Source organism: Eulemur rufifrons, chromosome 24 (genome assembly GCF_041146395.1).
Source record: "Eulemur rufifrons isolate Redbay chromosome 24, OSU_ERuf_1, whole genome shotgun sequence".
In the NCBI taxonomy this organism is placed as follows: Eukaryota; Metazoa; Chordata; class Mammalia; order Primates; family Lemuridae; genus Eulemur; species Eulemur rufifrons.
Window position 1 is genome coordinate 16,418,228 of NC_091006.1, and position 22,292 is coordinate 16,440,519.

Here is a 22,292-nt window from a genome sequence, read left to right on the forward strand (position 1 = left end):
CAAGTATGAATTCTGTGATGGTTTGCAAGCTTTGATCATTCACTAAAGTGCTTGCCACAGTCATTACATCTCTAAGTTTTCTCTCCATTATGAATTCTTCCATGATTTGCAAGTTGCGAACTTTAAGTGAAAACTTTGCCACATTCATTACATTTGTAAGGTTTTACTCTAGTATGGATTGCCCGATCAGTATTTAGCCCTGAACGCAATATAAAGGCTTTCCCGCGCTCATTACACTTGTAATTTTTCTCACCACTGTGAATACTTTGATGACTAAGAAGGCTTGCATTTTGCTTGAAGGACTTGCCACACTCAGTTTCTCTCCAGTGTGACTTGCCCGATAAACAGTTAGTGTTGCACGTACACTAAAGGTTTTGCTGCACTAATTACACTGGTAAGGTTTCTCTCCAGTATGACTTCTACTGTGACGTGCAAGGTGTGCATTTCGAGTGAAGACCTTGCCACACTCATTACATTTGTACGGTTTCTCTCCAGTATGCGTTCTCCTGTGACGTGCAAGTCTTGCATTTCGAGTGAAGCCCTTGCCACACTCATCACATTTGTGAGGTTTCTCTTCACTATGGATTAGCTGATGCGAAGTTAACAGTGAACGAAGACGAAAGGCTTTGCCACACTCATAACACTTGTAAGGTCTCTCCATACTGTGAACACTTTGATGACTAACAAGCTCTGAATTTCGAATGAAGGCCTTCCCACAGTCGTAACATTTGTAAGGTTTTTCTCCAGTATGCCTTCTCCTGTGAGGTGTAAGCTGTGAACGGTGAGCGAAGGCCTTGCCGCACTCATTACACTTGTAAGGTTTCTCACCAGTATGAATTGTTCGATGGCATGCAACGGAGTCACTATCCTTGAAGACCTTCCCACAGTCATAACATTTGTAAGGTTTTTCTCCATTATGCCTTCTCCTGTGACCTACAAGCTGTGAAGGGTGAGCGAAGGCTTTCCCACACTCATTACATTTGTAAGGTTTCTCTCCCATATGGACTAACTGATGAATAGTTAGTCTTGAACGTACACTAAAGGCTTTGCTGCACTCATTACATTGGTAAGGTTTCTCTCCAGTATGACTTCTAATGTGACGTGTAAGGTGTGCTTTTCGAGCGAAGTCCTTGCCACACTCATGACATTTGTAAGGTTTCTCTCCAGTATGTGTTCTCCTGTGACGTGCAAGGCTTCGATTTCGGGTGAAGACCTTTCCACACTCATTACATTTGTAAGGATTCTCTGCAGTATGCATTCTCCTGTGACGTGCAAGGTTTGCATTTCGAGTGAAGGCCTTACCACACTCATTACATTTGTGAGGTTTCTCTTCACTATGGATTAGCTGATGGGAAGTTAGCAGTGAATGAAGACGAAAGGCTTTGCCACACTCAGAACACTTGTAAGGTCTCTCCATACTGTGAATACTTTGATGACTAACAAGCTGTGAATTTCGAGTGAAGGCCTTCCCACAGTCGTAACATTTGTAAGGTTTTTCTCCAGTGTGCCTTCTCCTGTGAGGTGCAAGCTGTGAACGGTGAGCAAAGGCCCTGCCACACTCATTACACTTGTAAGGTTTCTCACCAGTATGAATTCTTCGATGGCATGCAACGGAGTCACTATCCTTGAAGCCCTTCCCACAGTCGTAACATTTGTAAGGTTTTTCTCCATTATGCCTTCTCCTGTGACCTACAAGCTGTGAAGGGTAAATGAAGGCCTTGCCACACTCATTACATTTGTAAGGTTTCTCTCCAGAATGGATTGCCTGATGAATAGTTAGTATTGAACGTACACTAAAGGCCTTGCCACACTCATTACATTTGTAAGGTTTCTCTCCTGTATGGATTGCCTGATGAGCAGTTAGTGTTGCACGTACACTAAAGGCTTTGCCGCACTCATTACACTGGTAAGGTTTCTCTCCAGTATGACTTCTAATGTGACGTACAAGGTGTCCCTTTTGAGTGAAGACCTTGCCACAATCATTACATTTGTAAGGTTTCTCACCAGTATGAATTCTTCGATGACATGCAATGGAGCCACTATCCTTGAAGACCTTCCCACAGTCGTAACATTTGTAAGGTTTTTCTCCAGTGTGCCTTTTCCTGTGATGTACAAGCTGTGAAGGGTAAACGAAGGCCTTGCCACACTCATTACATTTGTAAGGTTTCTCTCCAGTATGGATTGCCTGATGAATAGTTAGTCTTGAACGTACACTAAAGGCTTTGCTGCACTCATTACATTGGTAAGGTTTCTCTCCAGTATGACTTCTAAAGTGACGTGCAAGGCTTGAAACTTCACTGAAGGCCTTGCCACACTCATGACATTTGTAAGGTTTCTCTCCAGTATGCAATCTCCTGTGACGTGCAAGGTCTGCATTTCTAGTGAAGCCCTTGCCACACTCACTACATTTGTAAGGCTTCTCTCCAGTATGAAATCTCTGGTGACGTGCAAGATGTACATTTGCAGTGAACACCTTGCCACATTCAGTACATTTATAAGGTTTTCCATCATTGTTTACTGTTTGTCCTTGTGTGAGTGATGAAGAAAAGATAAAATCATTCTCATATTTTTTAGAAATGTGGGTTTTCACACTAGAAGGAATTTGTTGAAGTGGTGAAACTGAGGAACCATGGTTGATAGACTTGACTTGATTACATTCATCAACTTTCCTTTTACTTTGAAGTAGCTGCAGTTGAGGCACATGTGACTTAAAGATTAATCCACACTGATTTTTAATAAGCTTGTTTCCTGCATCCCTTCTGTCATGTTGATCTCTTCTGCCAGGGAGATTTTCTTTCTGGGCCGTATGCACTGCTTTGTAACTTCCTTCATCATCTCCCCATTGACACTCAAAGTCATGTATATTTTTCTGGACTTCCTTAAAGGAAAAGTCTTCAGTGTCATAGCTTTCAGGTCTTTCCAATGTCACTGTTTGGAATACTTCGCCTGCGTTGGTCTTCCCTTGTGGTGGTACACTTTTTATTACAAATTCAGGAGAGAGATCTACAACATATACAGAGCTGTGAGTTTCCAATTAATTACAGCACGTAAACAAACATTTCACATTGATAAACTTAATATTACACCAAAGGTAATACTGACATTAAACATACTTAGGAAACTTCAGAAAGATAAAACTTAATTTTTAGGAACACAAAAGGAACAGTATTGTTTAATAAAGAAAAGGTGATCCAGATGAATATTGTGGAAGTCTAGTTTCAAACCACCTATAACTAAAACACAATGTGCAAACCTACGTTAGACCTGAAAGGAGTGACCCCAAGATAGAAACCAATTGACAAAATACATATGGCTATCTCACAATTGAAATGAAAACAAGTTATATTGCACAATACATACTTAAAAACTATCATCTATAAATCGTAACAAAAAGGAATTAGGAAAACATCCTAGTAACCCATTATAAAAGAAGCAGACAAAGAATGAGTAACCACATCTACAAAAAGCTATAATCTGTGGAAATGGGAACACTATTCTCTTAAGAAAAAACCAAGAACATCCATTTTACCACCAGTACAGAGTGTAAGAACTGGAATACGAGTTTTTAAAATTTGTATTATAGATCAAAAAATTATAATTGTATATATTTGTAGGGAACAAAGTAATATCATGATATACCTATATATGTGGAAAGATGGAATCAAGCTTATAACTTTTATCCATCACCACAAAAACTTATCAATTACTCCTACTGTTGAATTGAAACTTCATACCCATTGACCAACCTATTCCTCATCCTCCAGCCTCTGATAATCAACACTCTACTCCAACTGCATTCCACATATAAAAGAAAACATCCAATACTTGTATTCCTGTGCCTGGTTCCTTCAGTTAGCAAAACGTCCTCCATGTTAAACCACATGTGGGAAACTCAACTTCCTTCTTAAGAAGGCTGAATAGTATTCCCCTGTACATTGTACACCACATTTTCTGTATCCATTGATCTGCTAATGGACACTGTGACTATCTAACTTGGCTGTGTGAATAATGCCACAGTAAACATGAAGTGCAGATATCTTAGACGAAGAGATTCAAAACTCTGTGGATTTATACCCAGAAGTGGGACTGTTGGATCATATAGTAATACTATTTTTAGTTTTTAGAGGAAACTCCATATAGTTTTCCACAGTGCCTATACTAATTCACATTCCCACCAATGGTATAGAAGGGTTTCCTTTTCTTCATAGCCTCATCAACACTTCTCAGCAGTAGCCATTATGACAGGTGTGCAGTGGTATCTCATTGTGGTTTAAATTTGTATTTTCATAATGATTACTGATGCTGAGTCTTTTTAATATATCTATTGTTCATATCCATGTCTTCTTTGAAGAAATGTCTATTGGCCGGGAGTGGTGGCTCATGCCTATAATCCCAGCACTCTGGGAGGCCGAGGCAGGTGGATCGTTTGAGCTCAGGAGTTCGAGACCAGCCTGAGCAAGAGCGAGACACTGTCTCTACTGAAAACAGAAGAAAATTATCTGGACAACTAAAAATACATATAGGAAAAATTAGCCGGGCATGGTGGCACCTGCCTGCAGTCCCAAGCTACTACGGAGGCTGAAACAGAAGGATGGCTTGATCCCAGGAGACTGAGGTTGCTGTGAGCTAGGCTAATGCCATGGCACTCTAGCCTGGGCAACAGAAGGAGACTCTGTCTCAAAAAAAAATAAAAAATAAAAATGTCTATTGAGGTCCTTTGACCATTTTTTAATTGGGTTATTTCTTTTCATGCCCTTGAGTTGTTTCAGTTTCTTATACATTTTGGATATTAATGTCCTACCACATGTACAGCTTGGAAATACTTTCTCACGATGCAAAGTTTCCCCTAAGTGTTTCTTTGCTGTGAAGAAACAGTTCTGATTGGTGCAATCCCATTGATCTATACTTGCTTCTGTTGCCTGAGCTTTTGGGGTCAAATCTAAACAAATGATTGCTCAGACCAATGTCATATAGGTTTTCCCCTGTGATTTCTTCTATCAGTTGATTTTTATACAAGGGCTCTCAGAAAGTATCCAGCTATTAAATACTATTTTTCATATTACATGGCTGGATACTCTCAGGACAGCCCTTGTATATGATGTGAGATAAGGGTCCAGTTTCAGTCTTAAGGGTCTAGTTTCAGTCTTCTGCATGTGGAATCATTTTTGCACCGTTATGTACTGACACACTATCTTTTTTCCCTTGTATGTTCTGGGCACCTTTGTCAAAAATCCATTGACCACATATGTACTGGTTCATTTCTCTTCTCCATTCTGCTTCACTAATCAATGTGTCTACTTTTTGGCTACTACAATCCTGTTTTAATTACTATACTTTTGTAATAGAGTTTGAAATCAGGTAGCACGATAACTCTAAGTTTGTTCTTTATGATCAAAATTGCCGTGAACCTATGAGCTGCTGATTAAGCAAATTTTTAAAAAGTTCATTTAGAATATATAAAACTATACAAGATGAGAGCTCTACTGGTTTAAACAAATTATGGTAGAATTAAAATATGGAGACATCATTTACCTTCATAAGCTCCCTCAGGAAGATGTTATCAAAACCATGCCTGTTACAAGCATGAACCAACGAAAAAATGACAAAGTTTTTGTTGTTCAAAATGAATAGTGACACATACAGGGGATGAAAAATGTGACATGAACAACACTTTACACACGAGGCAGTGACCTTAAACAATGTTCTCCCTGGAAGAAATTCCTACAACACTGACTGCTGGCTCAAAGCAGATCATCGTTAGTGTATGTGATCAGCATTGTCACAGTGAAAACTTTGTGATGCTTCTCAAAAACTAGAAAAACAATAGGAAATACTTATCAGTCAGGCTCTCCTTGTACTTTTTATCTCAGGATCATGGGCCAGCTCTACTCAGTGGCTTCAAAGGGCATCTTCGCAAGTTGCAGGATTATATTCAATCATATTACTTAAAGTGTTCCCCTTCATCAATTTTATGTTATGTAGTAAACCCACTCCATGGGATACTCAACAAGAAGTTATACATAACCTAAAGCTGGATTATCACAAGTCAGCCCTGAGGCTGTCATCTCCGTCAAGCAATGCAGGGGTTAACAAGAGACTCACAAGAGAAAGTGCAAAGACACATGAGGGCAGAACATGACTTCTACAGGGACGTGTATGTTAAAAGCCAGTTTCAGAAAGAAAATCATACAAACTAAGAGAGCACAAAATCAGGTAGAGCCCAGGCTCCCTACATTCACTCAGTAGTAACAACAGTGGAAAAGAGAAAAGTACAATGCATGGGCATCAGATTTTGTGGCATTTTAAGAATGGACTCCGTGTTCTGCCAACAGAGCCCACACAAAGAGACTAAAAGAATAGGATCTGCACCCATGTAGGGCTGGAGATCAAAGAGAGGATGTTTCTACTGACATTTTTTTCTGCTGAGTGACAATCTCAGAAGATCCAACTCGCTCCCTTGTCATACACACCTGTGAAGTGTGGCAAAAATAGCTGAGGGACCTCACCAAGCAAAAAGGGCTTGAGAAAGCTCCAGGAAGTTTCTGGAGACCCAGATGCGAAGGAAGACCAGACAATGTTTCCCATGTTCTGACTGGGTCTTCCAAGCACATGAAATGGGATGCAACATGGAGAGGTCTAGTCTTTAGGACTATGAAGGCCACAGCTCTCATCAATATGGACTGAGAACTTAGCATCAGATGAAAGCAACTACAGAAGGAAAGACCAACGGAGAAAGGAACCCTTCTGAACAGCCTTTCCTGTGATGCTCACTGTCAAGAACAAAAGAGTTCATGAAGTCATATAAAATAGTGTTGTCCGTCATGATAAGGACTTTCCATTGGTTTCTGTTTGAGCTGAAGCACCACTGCAGGGTACAAGGATAAAGTGTTATATCTCTGAGAAAGAGAGTGAGAAGTGAAGGAAAAGAAAAATTCCCTTTCGGAGCTCACAGGACATACATTTTTTTTTCCCATAGAACCCTCAGATTTGCACAGTGTTTCCCAAACACTATTTAATGAGCAGCTTTCTCTCTATCCATCTGAGCACTTACCTGTGATCACACCTTTGATCCATTTCCATCCATTTAATTTTCTCGTTATTTGCACTTGCCTCTCCACAGTCCAGGGCTCTTTTCCTTGCTCCAACATGGAGATAATATTCAGGTCAAAATGAGAAATTCCTGCTCATAGAAAGAAAGGAATATAAGGTATCATGGTTTTCCCAGAATCCCAGCCCTAGTTTACATAAGAAAGGATATTCCAGAAGGATATATAAATATGTATGAGAAATCCATCCTCTGAATGCCTCCTTTCGAATGCTTAGGGAATGTTGTAACATGTAGACATTTAGTTGTCTTTGAAGAACCAATGAATCAAAGCACAGGAGTGAAAAACAGGAAATTGGATATTTTAAACATCTGCCACAAGGTTTTATGCATACATAAGCTCTGGAACCATCCAATGATACATCATGAAAACGGAGAAGATCTGAGAAAGGGGACAGTTAAAGAAAGTTATCCTCACCCAGGGAGACCAGGTTCCTGTAGTTCTCCAACATCACGTCCCTGTATAAAGCCCTCTGGGCAGGGTCTAAGCATTTCCACTCCTCCGGAGAGAATTCTATGGCCACATCCCGGAATGTCAACTGTCCCTAAAAGGAAAACCACATTTCACCACGCGGCTATTAGCAGAGTTCTAATGTTCACATAACATGAGGAGAGAACTCTGAGAATAGATTCGATTGAAGTGAATGGGCAGACAGATCCACCTTGTGATACTGTCAAATATGAATATACGCAGGCATCTACTGCCTCCTGACATACAACTCACTTGAAATCTCTGCAGGGACAGTATCTTGTTGTATGTTAACGAGATAAGCGGTGTCCAGTGGCCCTTAGACAGCTTCAGGCTGGGGGCTGGTCACTGGAAATAGCCAGGCTGGATTACAGGGTCAGAACTTTTAGCTGCAGCATTGTAACCTCCCATGAGAGGAGAGGGGCTGAAGGTTCACGTGACCACCAATGTCCAGTGATATACACAGTCACGCTTATGTAGTGATGTCTCCACAAAAACCCAAAAGGAGAGTTCAGAGCATCTTCCTGATAGGCGAGCAGGTTAAGGTTCCCAGAGAGTGATGCTTGGCAAGATGCTGTGGAGGCTCTGAGCCTCCTCCTTCCATACCTTGCCCAAGTCATCCCTTCCATGTGGCTGTTCATCCGTACATTTTGGAGTATCTGTTATAATTTTTTTTCAGACTTCAGGGAAACCTCTTATATTAATTGAAGGATATGGAGTTCTGTCTCTTACACTCATAAATTGTGAAAACAACTTAGATAAGGATATTGACTGGAGACAGAATATTATTTGTAAAGAGAAATAAATAAGAAACTCTGGGGTGATATCATTTTCCCTGCAGCCTAGTGTCCCTACTATGGTAGAAACCTTTGTTCTCAAAGCAGTATATTGTTGAGGTAATAGTAATTCCCTGTTTTAGCAGGAACATCTAATGTAATCTCTTAACCCTTTTAAAATGGATGCACACAGTCGCGTTTTCTCCTAGGCTCAAAGCTTAGTACTCTCCCATCATTTGAATACTATTTTAGGCAATTCCTATGACAATTGTACCAACACGATTCCTCAAACAACCCAAGCTCACCTACAGCTACTTCTCTATGGCGGGTGTGCACTTCGGGCTGAGGTCTTCATGGAGAGCAAAGCCCTCCCCTCTTCCCTTGGGGACTTCTGGGGGAATAGAGGAGCACAATTCGGGAGCTACCTGCGAGCTGATGTTTTGGAACTAGAACAAGACAAGGATGCCCACTGTCACCACTTTTATTCAACATAGTGCTGGAAGTCCTAGCCGGAGCAATCAGGCAAGGGAAGCAACCGAAGGGTGTTCAAATAGGGGAAAAGGAGGCCAAACTATCACTCTTTGCTCTCTATATAATCTTATATCTAGAAAACCCCAAAGATTCTGCCAAGAGACTCCAGGAATTGATAAATACATGCAGCAAAGTCTCAGGTTAGAAAATCAATGGACACAATTCAGTAGTGTCTCTATATAACAACAACAATCAAGCTGAGAATCAAATCAAAGATTCAATACCTTTCACAATAGCAACAAAGAAAATGAAACACCCAGGAATGTATCTAACCCAGGAGGTGAACGATCTCTACAAGAACTGTCAATCACTCAGGAAGGAAATTGCAGAGGATGGAAACAAACAGAAAAAGATATCACGCTCATGGAGTGGCAGAATCAAAATTGTTAAAATGTCCACACTACCCAAAGTAATGTACAGATTCAATGCAGTCTCCATCAAAATACCAAGGTCATTTTCCGTAGATCTAGAAAAAATACTTCTATGGTTCGTATGGAACTGGCAAAGAGCTTGAACAGAAAAGCAACCTTAAGCAAAAGGAACAAATGATGAGGCATCATTTTATCAGACTTGAAGCTATACTACAAGGCTACAGTAACCATAACTCCATGGTATTGGCACAAAATAGAGAAACTGACCAATGTAACAGAACAGAGAACCCAGATATAAAACCCTCCACACAGACCAATGTAACACAACAGAGAACCCACCTAGAAAATCCTTCATATATAGCCATCTGATCTTTGACAAAGCAGACAATAACATATTGGGGAAAAGACTCTGTATTCAATAAATGGTGCTGGGAAAATTGGACAGCCACATGTAGAAGATTGAAACAGGATCCTTACCTTCACCACCCACATAAATCAATTCAAGATGGAGAACAGACTTAAACCTAAGACATGAAACTATAAGAATGCTTGAAGAAAACATTGGAAAAACTCTTCTAGACATTGGCCTAGGCAAAGAATTTATGAAGATGATCCCAATTGCAATCACAGCAGAATAATAATTAATAAATGGGATTTGATTAAATTAAAAAGCTTCTGCACAGCCAAGGAAACAATCAATAGAGCGAACACACAACCTGCAGAATGGGAGAAAATATTTGCATGGTACACAGCTGATAAAGGGCAAATCACTAGAAATTACAAAGAACTCAAGCAAGCCAGTAAGAAAAAAATCAAACAACCCCATTAAAAAGAGGGCAAAAGACATGAACAAAGCTTTTAAATAGACAGCGGACTAATGGCCAATACACATATGAAAACATGCGCAACATCTCTAATTAGCAGAGAAATGCGCATCAAAACCACAATGAGATATCACCTAACTCCAGTGAGAATGGCTTTTATCAGAAAGTCCCAAAACAATAGATGCTGGTGTCCATACAGAGAGAAAAGGAACACTTATACACTGTTGGTGGGACTGCAAACTAGTACAGCCTCTATGGAAATTAGTGTGCGGATACCTCAACAAACTAAAAGTAGACTTATCATTTGATCCATCCATTCCACTACTCGGTATGTACCCAAAGGAAAAAACATCCTTTTATAAAAAAGACACTCACACTCAGAGTTTTATTGTAGCACAATTCACATTCACAAAGATTGGAATCAACCCAAGAGCACATTAATTCATGAGTGGATTAATGAAATGTGGTATATGTATACCATGGAGTACTACTGAGCCTTAAAAAAGAAAAAAAACAGCAGTTAATACCCTTTGTTACAACCTGGACCAACTGGAGACCATTCTCCTAATTAAAAGAGCGCAAGAATGAAAAAACAAACACCACACATACTCACTGTTAAATCGGAACTAACCGATCACCACTCAAGTGTACATATGGAAGTAAAACTCAAAGGAAATCAAGCAGGTGAAAGCGGGCAGAAGGGGATGGGTGAAATCACACCTAATGGATACACTGTACACTGTCTGAGTGATGGATACACTTATCACCTTGACTCAAGCTGTACAAAAGCAATCCGTGTAACCAAAACACCTGTACCACCGTAACATTCTGAAATAAAAAGTTTTAAAAAATGGTACAATGTAAAAAAATCTAGCAATTTCAATTCTAAAGCCTATTAAATACATTTATTCAAAAATATAGATATAATTTCATGCAGTTAAATTTACATATGTAGGCATTACCAAAAGTTGAATGGAGTTTATTATAATAGTTTATTCCTGTAATAAAATCATAACATGAGAAATGGAAATCTTCAGTATAATACATTAATTTAAGAAATTTAGATTAAGGCAGTGCAGTGGCTCACATCTGTAATCGCAGCACTTTGGGAGGCCAAGGTGTGAGGACTGCGTAAGGCCAGGAGGTCGAGCCTAGACTGGGCAACATTGTGAAAACCTCCCTCTACAAAAAAATTAAAAGTTAGCCAGCTGTGGTGGTGCGGATCTATAATCCCAGCTACTTGGGAGGCTGAGGCAGGAGGATTGCTTAATCCCCACAGTTGGAGGCTGCAGTGAACTCTGATCATGCCTTTGTACTCCAGCCTAGGCAACAAAGTAAGACCCTCTCTCTTCAAAAGAGAAACAAAAAAAAGATGTAGATTTATAAAAAACATATTATGACACTATGTACCTTGAAATAATTATAGATAGTTAAAAATCAGGCCAAAAAATAAATACGGGGAAAAAATCCTAATGTTAAAGCAAACTTCACCAAATATCATGATCACCAGTAAACAATGCATGCATTTCCTTTAATTAAGATGGAGAGGCCAGGAGTAGTGGCTCATGCCTGTAATCCTAGCACTCTGGGAGGCCGAGGCAGGTGGAACACTTAAGGTCAGGAGTTCGAGACCAGCCTGAGCAAGAGCGAGACCCTGTCTCTATTAAAAATAGAAAGAAATGATTTGGACAGCTAAAAATATATGTAGGAAAAAATTAGCCAGTCATGGTGGCACATGACTGTAGTCCAAGCTACTTGGGAGGCTGAGGCAGAAGGATTGCTTGAGCCCAGGAGTTTGAGGTTGCTGTGAGCTAGGCTGATGCCAGGGCACTCTGGCCTGGGCAACAGAGTCAGACTCTGTCTCAAAAAAAAAAAAAAAAAATGCAGAAAAGAGGGCTGGCCAGGGCTCCAGCCAAACACCACTGACAGGATATCTGAGCAGGGACCAATAAAGAGGAAAATCGTGAAAAAAAAGGGAGTGGGGAAGACAGTAAAGAGCTGGATTTGTTAAAATTAATAGATTATAGGATTGCAACCTAGAAAAAGAATGCTTTTTAAGTACAAAAACTAATGCCAGTATATAGAAAACCATCTTCTTTCTTTAGCATCTCTCATTAAACAGACACATACACATGGTACATCTGACATTTACAGTAGGAAATATATCAGGGCACCTAATTAAAAGATATTTCCAGGTGTATGTAAGGAAATTATAAAATTGTATTCCTGTGGTGATATCAGTAACACAGAAGAATAGCAAACCCCAGACACGGAGACACACACAGATAACAGCACACAAATCAACTGCCTGCATGAGAAACTGAGAAATCACTTAAGAGGTTGGAGCCCCTAATGGATGCCTAATAGGAACACCTGAGACACCTTGCCAGAGGCACTACCAGGGCTTGATATGGCAACATTTTGAAGAAACCACTAATTCCTGATTTCTTGTGGGGGAGGAAAAGTATGGGAACATCCACCCAACATTCTGATTTTCAGGGGACTACTGGAGGGACAAGTTTCTATCTTACGTGAATATAATCACTGAAACTAAAAACACACCTGGCCAGGGAGACATTGAAAATAAAGGCCATCAACGTAATCAATTACTGCAGGAGCACAGGTAAGACACTAGGGGGAGATCCAGACCACAGGTTACTAGAGCACCAGGGAGGCTGTAGACTACCAGGCAGACAACAGGAGAGTTTCTCACTAGAAAATGGCTCAAATGGCAAAATCTGTTCAGTTAGACTAGAACCAAAAGCCTAGGGAGGACACATCCTCAAAAAAGTCTAGAGAGGTCTCCAGAATCTCTAGTCAGGCTACATGAGGCGTGTCCTCCCTGAATGAAGGGAAACAAAAACCGCCAACAAGTGCCTGAGTTGTGAAATGCTGAAGTCCCAACAGCAGATAATGATATATATAATATACAAAGGAAACATAACCCAAACTTAGGACCAAATTAAATCACCACAAACTGACACTAATTGACATTCAATTCTTTGAATGACCATTGAAAGAATTCAAAGTAGGAGTCACAAGGATATTCACTGAATTAAGAGAGCACACATGGACTTCAGGACATCACAAAAACAATGTATACTATGAACAAAATGAGATTCTCAACAGAACTAGAACTATAAGAAACACAAGAGAAATTTTTGAGCTGAAAAATATAACTGAATTGAAAAACACACTAGTGGGCCTCAAAAGCTGATTTGATCAGGTAGAAGACATAAACAGTAAACAAAAAATGGAGAAAAGGAAAAACGGAATGACGACAAATGAAGACAGCCTGAGGGAACTGGGAAACACCATGACAGGCAACACCTGCATGTCACAGTAAGAAGAAAGACTATAAAAGACAACTATGGTCAAGCATATGCCAACAAATTAGATAAGCTAGAAGAAATCGAACAATCTGTAGAAATACACACAACATACTGAGTCAAAAAGAAAAAATCTACACACACCTGTAAGTAGTAAGGAGATTAATCAAAATCTCCCATCCAACAGACTACATACAGATGCAAAATTCATAATCACTGCATCATTCTATCAAACCTTTAACGAAAATTAACACCAATTCTTCTGATTTCCAAATAAATGAAGAAACGGAACACAAAAAAATTTCATTCTATGACACCACCATGACTCTGATAAAACCAACTCCGACATATTACAAGAAAACAAAACTATACAATGTTCCCAATGAAAACTAATGAAAAAGTCCTCAACAGGCTGAGTGTAGTGGTTCGTGCCTGTACTCCCAGCACTCTGGGAGGCCGAGGAGGAAGGATCTCTTGAGCTCAGGAGTTTGAGAACAGCCTGGGCATCATAGAAAGACCCCATCTCAAGAAAAAATTTTAAAAATTAGCTGTGGCCGGGCACGGTGGCTCACACTTGTAATCCTAGCACTCTGGGAGGCCAAGGCAGGTGGCTTGTTTGAGCTCCAGAGTTCGAGACCAGCCTCAGCAAGAGCGACACCCTGTCTCTACTAAAAATAGAAAGAAATTAGATGGAAAACTAAAAATATGTATAGAAAAAATTAGCCGGGCATGGAGGTGCATGCCTGTAGTCCCAGCTACTCGGGAGGCTGAGGCAAGAGGATCACTTGAGCCAAGGCGTTTGAGGTTGCTGTCAGTTAGGCTGATGCCACGGCACTCTAGCCCAGGGAACAGAGTGAGACTCTGTCTCAAAAACAAAAAAATAAAAATTAGCTGGGTGTGGTGCCACGTACCTGTGGTCCTAGCTACTTAGGAGGATGAGGCGGGAGGATCACTACAGCCCAGGAATTTAAGGTTAAGGTAAGCTATAATCGTGCCACTGTACTCCAGCCTGGGCGACAGAACAGACTAGGTCTCTAAAAATCAAAGGAAATGTCTTCAGAAAAATACTAGGAAACCAAATTGTACAGCACAGTAAAACAATTACAGACCATGATCAAGTGTGATACACACTAGGAATACAAGGGTGGTTCAGGAGAAGAAAGTCAATGTAATACACCACACTGACATAGTAAAAGACGGACTAGGAATAGAACGAAATTTCAGAACGTTACATTTGGCAATGATTTCTAGGGTATAACACCAAAAGCACAGGCAGAAAAGCACAATAGACAAATGGGCCTATCTCTAACTGGAAAACTTCTGTCCTTAAAAAGATGCAACTAAAAGAGTAAAATGGTAGGCCTGTGTTCTGTCAAAGCAGAAGCAATGTAATCCTGAACAAGAAAAAAATGAAATCCTTTGACAAACTACATAGAAATAACTTATGATATATGTTATTTGAAACTGTAAATCAATTAAAGTACCTACAATCTATATTCAAAAATCCAAATTAATAAGACACACAAACAAAATATTATACTACAAGATCTAAATGAATCATACCATTTTGTATCCATGCACTAAGTGAGGTCTTCCAAAGCAAGATAAAACACACACATGATAAAAGATGGGGGCTTGAAGCAGAGAAGAATTTTGTTTCACGCTAAAAAATCTAGAACTTACAGAAAGACAACAAGGCATATACACAAAGAGTGAAACCACGGACTATAAAGTAGCTCTTAATATATAAGAAAAGAAAATGGAGCAACATAAAAAATCCATCTTATATAAACATATCCCCACAGTAATGAAAAGCTCGTGAGACTCGTGAGGAATCAGAAAATGTAAGGGAAAAAAAGGATTGTAATTTTGTCCAGATTTTAAAAATGTAAAAAGAACATAGCAGTAAGTTTTGTTTAATGAAGGGGAAATCTCTTGTGGTGTTGGCGGGAGAGGGTACCTTTGCAGCTGAGGTGGAGATGGAATGCTGCCACATTTAGCAAGGTAGGAAATGCACCATCCTAGAAGAAGCAATCACCCTTTCAAATGCCCCCTCTGGAAGAATCCTCTGATATCTACAGTGAAGTCGACTTGCTCAGAGGCAGCCACTGTGGCATTCTGTGTAACACTGGGAAATTTAAAACATCCACCTGTCTTCAGTAGGAGAATGCTCCAACAAGGATGTAGAATTCTAGAGCAAGCTATCCGTAAATGTTTCCTAACAAAAAATATATGCATTTTTGAAGCTTGCAGGCTAAAATGTCATAACAAAGCATTCACTGAAGAACTTTACTTTTTGATCCCATAATGAAGTAGACGTTTCTACAGGACTTGTGCTCTCACCACAAAACTGACAACAGTGATTCTGCACTAACACGTGAGGGAGGGTCGAAGGCTAGACAGGACGAGGGTCCTCCATGCCATAGCACCTAAGCTAAGCAAGCCTGTTTGGAGATTTACTATAAAATAAATACATGTCGTGTGATGTTTAAAATCAAATGGAATATTTAATAAGTGGTAAAACAAAAACACATTTCCATCTTTTCAAATGGCAAAGAAGTTCTGCTCCTAGCTCTGAGTAAATTATAATCATTCTTAGCTAAAACACCTGTACCACAAGGGTCCCCGCAGGAACACCACAGTATCTGTGGGATGCACTGTCTGAGAGTATCTTAATGAATCTCCTGCTCTTTGACATTTATGTTATAATAAAAACAAACAGATGATAGAATGAAAGAATCCTCTATCATTCATGTCTGGGTCTAAACTTTACATTCCACTCTGTCATTAAGAGTTTGAGTCAGTGACTCACTAATTTACCTATAAATGAGTCAGACAAGACTTCTCCTGATTATTCCCTTTTTATACAATTTAGCAGGTTTCTGTGCACATTAATCCGTGACTTATGGGCGAGTTCTCTAACCTTCCTCTACACAGAGCTGACAGTATATCTAGATGTGGCCCCTAAACAGTCCCTGCTGCCCAACAGCACTGACACCACAGGGCCACACCACATCTCGAATCCATGTCTGGGTGTGAAGCCCTTCCCAGGACCGAGTCCAATGGAGCCTCTTCACAGGGTCATGTCACTGGGTCACAGTGAGATGGAATCTCAGTGGAGATGAGAAGGACTGAGGCAAGGCATGGGTGAGTGTGAGCAAATACAACATGAAGGACGTTTCAGAGTCAGAGAAGATCAGCAACCCCAGTGCCCAGCATTTCAGAAAAGGAGGGAGACACAGAACAACCCACTGAGAATATCACCTTACCTGAGTAAGATCCATTCCTGACTTCTTTTCTTTCCTTCTCCCCCTCTTCCAGGCTTCTTCCTCACCCAACATGAGTCTTTACAAGTCAATGCTGAATGTCAAAAATATGATGCTCAGTGCTCAGAATCAACAGAATCTCTTTCTGTGCTATAGTTACACAAAGGGGAAAGACCTCAGCCTGTGTAAAAATGGTCCTCTCCTTCCCAAGGCACCAGGTGGGGTACGGGGACAATAAACTCCCAGCGGAAGACCAACAAGTTAGTTTTTGACCCCTTTGATCAGACCCCGCCACACTCCTGGTGAGGCCCAGAGGCTACAGCAGTGGGGGGCTGGGCTGGACTGAGCTCCCTGCCAGGACGCTGACCCAGCCCTGACCAAACCCGAAGTACAGCACAGACCTCCTCACCCCTCTGTGGACCAGACTGACCTCAGCCCACAGAAATGGAGGACACAGAGCTGCAGTTCTCAAGGCAGGACACAGAATAGAATGCACTCAATATTGTTCAGGCTAGACCCTCATCTGTTTGAATGGAAATCTCGGGTGAGAGGGCACAGGAGATGTATCTGCAGTGTGTATTAGCACTGTAATGTGAAGCCAGGGTTCAGCTCCACTCAGAGGGGCAAACCCAGCACACCTCCCACCATCTGGTCCGCTCTCACCTGGGGACCTGCTTGTCACCACTATCCAGACAGAGGACAACCAAGGAACAAAAAGACACATGTAGAGCAGCCAATATGGACCTGAGGAGAGGTTGGGAGTGTTGCTTTAATATCAAATGGTGGGCTGTGGAGAGAAAACACAGAAGCCTTCACTGAGAAGGGGTATCAGAACAAGGACTTGGGGAAAAAAGGGTGTCTTCACCTACAGCAGGGGCCCAGAGTTTTAGGCCGAGGGAGAAGCCCATGTGGAGACCCTGAGGCATGAGACCCTAGGAAAAGGACAGGGGTCTGTGTGGCGGGAGAAGAGCCAGCAAGGACAACACAAGCAGAAGATGAGGACAGGTAGGTCCTGGGGGAGCAGAGCAGGGAAAGCCCAGGACTACAAACATTTCTCTCCCACACCTTGAAAGAATTTGGAAATAATGTATTTCCTTACCTATTTTAAGTAAACATGGGATTTCTTTATTTTATAAATTAATGCACTTACAATGTAGTACCATACATTTTAAATATATGACAAGAAGTTGATCTAAGCCCCAGGAAGCAGAGGGTCGCCCTTACCTGAGACATGGGGACTAGAAGGGAATGCATCGGGGGGAGTCAGGAAGTCCCTTTGGACATTTGAAGGTGGCGATGCCTGTTAGATGGCACAGCAGATTGTTGAGGAGACGACTGGACATAGGATTCTAGAGCTCAGGGGAGAGGTCTGCAGGGGAAACGTAGACATGTATGTGGGGTTTAAACCATGAAATGGGACAATAAGGAAAGGCAGTGGGTGTGGACAGAGATGAGAAGAGGTTCAAAAACTAAGCCGTAAGTCAAGCCACATTCAGAGAACAGGAAGTTTAGGGGACACCAGAGGAGGAAAGGAGATCAGGAGGTATCAAGACAATTAAAACAGATCTTTAAAGGTTAATGGGATGTCCTCTAAACATAGAAAACAGAAGACAAATGACCAACTATGCCACATGCTACTGATAGGAAATGAAAGATGAGGATAGAAAATTAAATATTAGATATAGAAAAGGGGAGGTCACTCGTGACCAGAAAAGGATGAAAGGAATGCTTAAAGTGAAAGCTTGATTCAAACTAGAATTCAAGAGTTCAAGCAAGAACAGGCAGCAAAAACTGAAGACCAAGAAGATCAAGTTTTTGGTGTATTATGTTCTGAGACGTAACACACAAGAGGGTACTTACAATAGAGGGAGATGTAGGTAACAGTGTTTTTGTTAAAAAGATGGAAGAGTAGAAGGATAAAAGATTAATTCTGTGTGTATGTGTCTGTGTGTGTTTTAATGGACAAGCCCACCATTGGGTTTGCTGATAAAAATAATTCCCCTGAAGTAACAATGTATGAGACAGTACAGGAGGGATGCCACGCATCCTGAGACTGCCAGTGGGGCTGGCAAGTGGTGCACAATTGCAGGGCCAGCAACAGCCGGGACCAGGGACAGACCATTCCCAGTCACTACTGGGCAGAGGTCACAGGTCCTGAGAAGACAGGGGTTGGGCCGGATGGAGATGATGTTTTTCTTTCCTATTTGAGATAGGAAAAGGCAAACTGCTCATTGTACTCACATTCAACACCGAATCCTTCAGCTTTAGTCACCAAAATGTGTGTGTATTTTCCCACAATCATCAGCTCTCTAGCAGAATCCCAGCTGGTGTCCTACAATTTAACTCAACTCTGAAGCTATCTACAAGATAGCATCAGATGCCACAGGTTAAGAGCTCAGTCCCCACAAGACTGCCCCTCACGTCAGATGCACTAAGCAAGCAGTAGCTGTCACCTCTACTTCTGACTCACCTGATAAATATTGTGGTTCTTTTAACCCTTCCTCCAGCTTGATCAATTTGCTAGGACAGCTCTTCCATCTGGCTGTTCTTCTGTATCCTGTGTAATACCCTTTATAACAAATGGGCAAATGAAGTGTTTCCCTGAGTTCTGTGAGCTGCTCTGGAAAATCAATAGACCCAGGAGGGAGACAAGGGAACCCCACAATTTATACCTGGTTGGTCAGAAGTTCAGTTCCCCACCTGGGACTTGTGACTGGCACCTGAAGTGGGGGCGGCCTTGTGGAACTGAGCCCTCAACCAGTGGGATTTGATGCTAACTCCAGGTACACAGTGTTAGAGTTAAGTTAAATTACAGAATGCCCACGTGGTGTCAGATGGAGAAGGAAAGGTTGTTGGTGGGGAGAAATCTACACACACTTGGTGATCAGAGGTGAAGTATTCTGTGTTCAGTGTTAAACAGTTGTATTGAGTTTCACGGGAGAAAAAAAACATTGGTTTTTCCTCCTAGTTCACACACTCCTCCACACCCTACCCCATGTGAGGAAAAGAGAATTGCAAATGAGGCTATACATACCCAGATACCAAGAAGTATAAAAGGCACATGTCTTATAGACAGATTTTGCCATTCTCACCCACATCTGCATAATTCAAAGAAGCATATTTAAAATTTGTTAAAATTGCAAACTAAATACCACGTGAAAAAAATTTTTTTTAATTAAAAAAATTATAAATCGAATTTGTTAAATTATAAACACAGAAATTAATATACCACAAGTCAATCCTCACATCCAATCAACTCACCACTCATCTGGACCCAGGGCCCCTCTTCTTCATTACTGTGTGTTTCCTCTCTCATTCCACATATATCTCTTCTCATTCTCATCTTCTTTCTCTAGCTCTTTCTTTTCTTTCTTTTATTCCTGTGTTTCCTCCTCCGTTTCTGCTCCTCATTTTGTGATCCTCTCGTCTCCAGCTCTTCCTCCCCTTCTTCCCTCTATTCCTTCTCTTACACCTGATCTGCTCTATTCTAGCAACTACTTTAACCTCTTTCTCCCCAATCTTTTCATTGTCGTCACTCTCTTCCTCCTTCCTCATCTCTGCTGCCCCTGTGCCCTCCCTGTTACACCCCCTTGTCCTCACTCTCTGGCACCGCCAAGTCCCTAGGTTTCATCCTGCTGTGGTTCCCCCTCTGTTCTTCTTGTCACCAGATGTCTCCTCTTGTCCCAGCACCAGGATGCTCTGTCTGCCTTGATCCAAATCATTCATTCCCTGCCCCAATTCTCTAAGCAAAGAGGCTTTATTGGAGCGCTCCCGCTCCCTGGTGAAGGGAAGGGGTCCCAAGGGAAAGGCCCAGGCGAGGTTCCAGTTCTCTGGAGAAACCAGGGACTCAAGAAGTCACAGTCGTGTGGGACTGAGGCAAGGGTATTTATATGCGGTGAGGGGCATAAGCAGAGTGGGCTTGCTTTTTAGGTGCTTGTTTAAGTGGATTATAAAGTTCTCAGTAAGCAGGATGTCTCCAGGGTCGGGTAGACAGTGTGGGGGCTGGGTATGCTGCCAGCCATAGGATGTGGCTGGACTTTGGTGGGGCCAGGTGGTTGTTCAAGCGGAAAAGTGGAGCGGACTCACTGCTTAGGGCACAGGGCTTTGTAACAGGGGAGGGGGCTACACGGCACCCCCCCCCCAACAACCTTACATTACCTTCTCAGCTTCTCTCACTAATACTGCGTCTTTGCAAATCCCTCCCCAACCCTCTACTTTGCCATCTGTTTATGGTTCTCCCTCATTCTTTTCTTGCTTAGTTTTTCTCTCAGTTGCTCTCTTTCTCCTGGGATCCCCTTTGCCCACACATTCACAGGGAGGGGGACGGAATAAGATGGCCGCCTCCCGGAAGAGCAGCATTTTCCAGTGCGGTGGAATTGGGGACATAAGAACGCTGGCTGTCACAAGACAGGCCCCGGTCACCTCCCCAAACGAGGGTCAGGAGAAGCGGTGACTGCTAAGGGGAAGTCTGGAGAGCTGAAGGATCAGGCCTGAGGAGGAAGGGACACGGTGGGGCGACCGTGCCTCAGGCACCCGGGACCAGGCAGAGGACGCGGCGTCTCGGGCACTGACCCTACGGACTGCGCTGTCCTCCAGGGGCCGACACGGGCGAGGCCTGGCGAGAGTAAAGGACGCGAATCTACCTAGCAGGTCAGGACTTTCCCTGGCGCGGGGTGGGAGAAGAGGTCAGTGAAGGGCTGCAAGCAGGCAATGACGCGAAACGCGGTGTTTACCTGCAGCGAAGGCACAAAGGCCGAAGGACCAGCCTCACAGATTTTCACCCAAAAGGAAGCGGCTCCCGGATCCACACCGCGAGGTCTGTACGTACCTGCGGTGGAGGGGGCGGTGAGGGGATTTTAAAGTCCGTAGCCACCCCCGGGCACGGACTGAGGAACACGTGGGAGGGCGAAGATGGGGCTTAACCTCGGAAGGCGGAACCACCTTCTCTCCAGACGATCCGCTTCCACGAGGGCCAAAAAGTGCGAGCGCGGGGACAGAAGACGCCAGGCAGCCTGGGGGCGGGGCCGGGGCGGGGCGGGGCCTGCGCCTGCATCTTCTTTGCTCTCAACGTTTTTCCCAGGTTGAAAGTCGCCCTGGCATTTTTCGTGTCCGGGTAGACTCGTTAACGTTTCCGGTAGTTTTAGAGTAAAAGCACGGTGTTGTGTCGGCCACTTATGTTGGAAAACAAAATGATTTTCTCTAAGTTGAGAATGGTTTATGTTCTGAACTAAAACAAAATCTTAAGTTTCACTCCTCACTGGCTGGCTAAATGGACCCCCTCCTGGCCAAAGGAATATCCTAAAACTAAATTGCCTGCCAGGAGGTAGGAGGTCAGACATGCCTTACCATGCCCCCCTCCCTGATTGGGGACATCCTTTGTAATGCATTAACAGGCCTAAGGGTATCCAAGACAAACCTACAGGTCCTCAATTTACACAACCAATCTATGTCTGGTGGCTTATCTCTGATAAACAGCAACTATGTTAAAACATTTAAGCCTTTAGACAAGCCAAAGATTCTTTAAACCCATCTATAACCTGTAAGCCCCCGTTTGGAGATGGCCCACCTTTTCAGGCCAAACCATCTATGCCTCCCACGTATGGATTTATGACTTTACCTGT

The 22,292-nt window shown here is 42.2% G+C and overlaps 2 protein-coding genes across 3 annotated transcripts in view; one reads left to right on the plus strand and one right to left on the minus strand.

The window, feature by feature from the left end:
- Positions 1-22,292, plus strand: part of LOC138374961 (zinc finger protein 480-like) — a 240,769-nt gene that overhangs the window by 121,747 nt on the left and 96,730 nt on the right. The gene's annotated exons all lie outside the window — the stretch shown is intronic.
- LOC138374957 (zinc finger protein 160-like) lies at positions 378-21,420 on the minus strand. The gene is made up of 6 exons (XM_069458186.1): positions 21,405-21,420; positions 17,335-17,458; positions 16,675-16,765; positions 7,524-7,650; positions 7,052-7,180; positions 378-3,003 (listed from the first exon to the last, which is right to left on the minus strand). The coding sequence occupies exons 3-6, from the start codon at positions 16,744-16,746 to the stop codon at positions 383-385; spliced, it is 2,949 nt and encodes a 982-aa protein (XP_069314287.1). The 5' UTR covers positions 16,747-16,765; positions 17,335-17,458; positions 21,405-21,420; the 3' UTR covers positions 378-382.

Coding starts and splice junctions, on each gene's coding strand:
- LOC138374957 (XM_069458186.1), bottom strand. CDS start 16,746: ATGTTGGGTGAGGAAGAAGCCTGGAAGAGGGGGAGAAGGAAAGAAAAG. Junction 7,651..16,674: donor CAGGAATGGATCTTACTCAG/GTAAGGTGATAT, acceptor TTTTCCTTTTAG/GGACAGTTGACATTCCGGGA. Junction 3,004..7,051: donor GATCAAAGGTGTGATCACAG/GTAAGTGCTCAG, acceptor TATATGTTGTAG/ATCTCTCTCCTGAATTTGTA.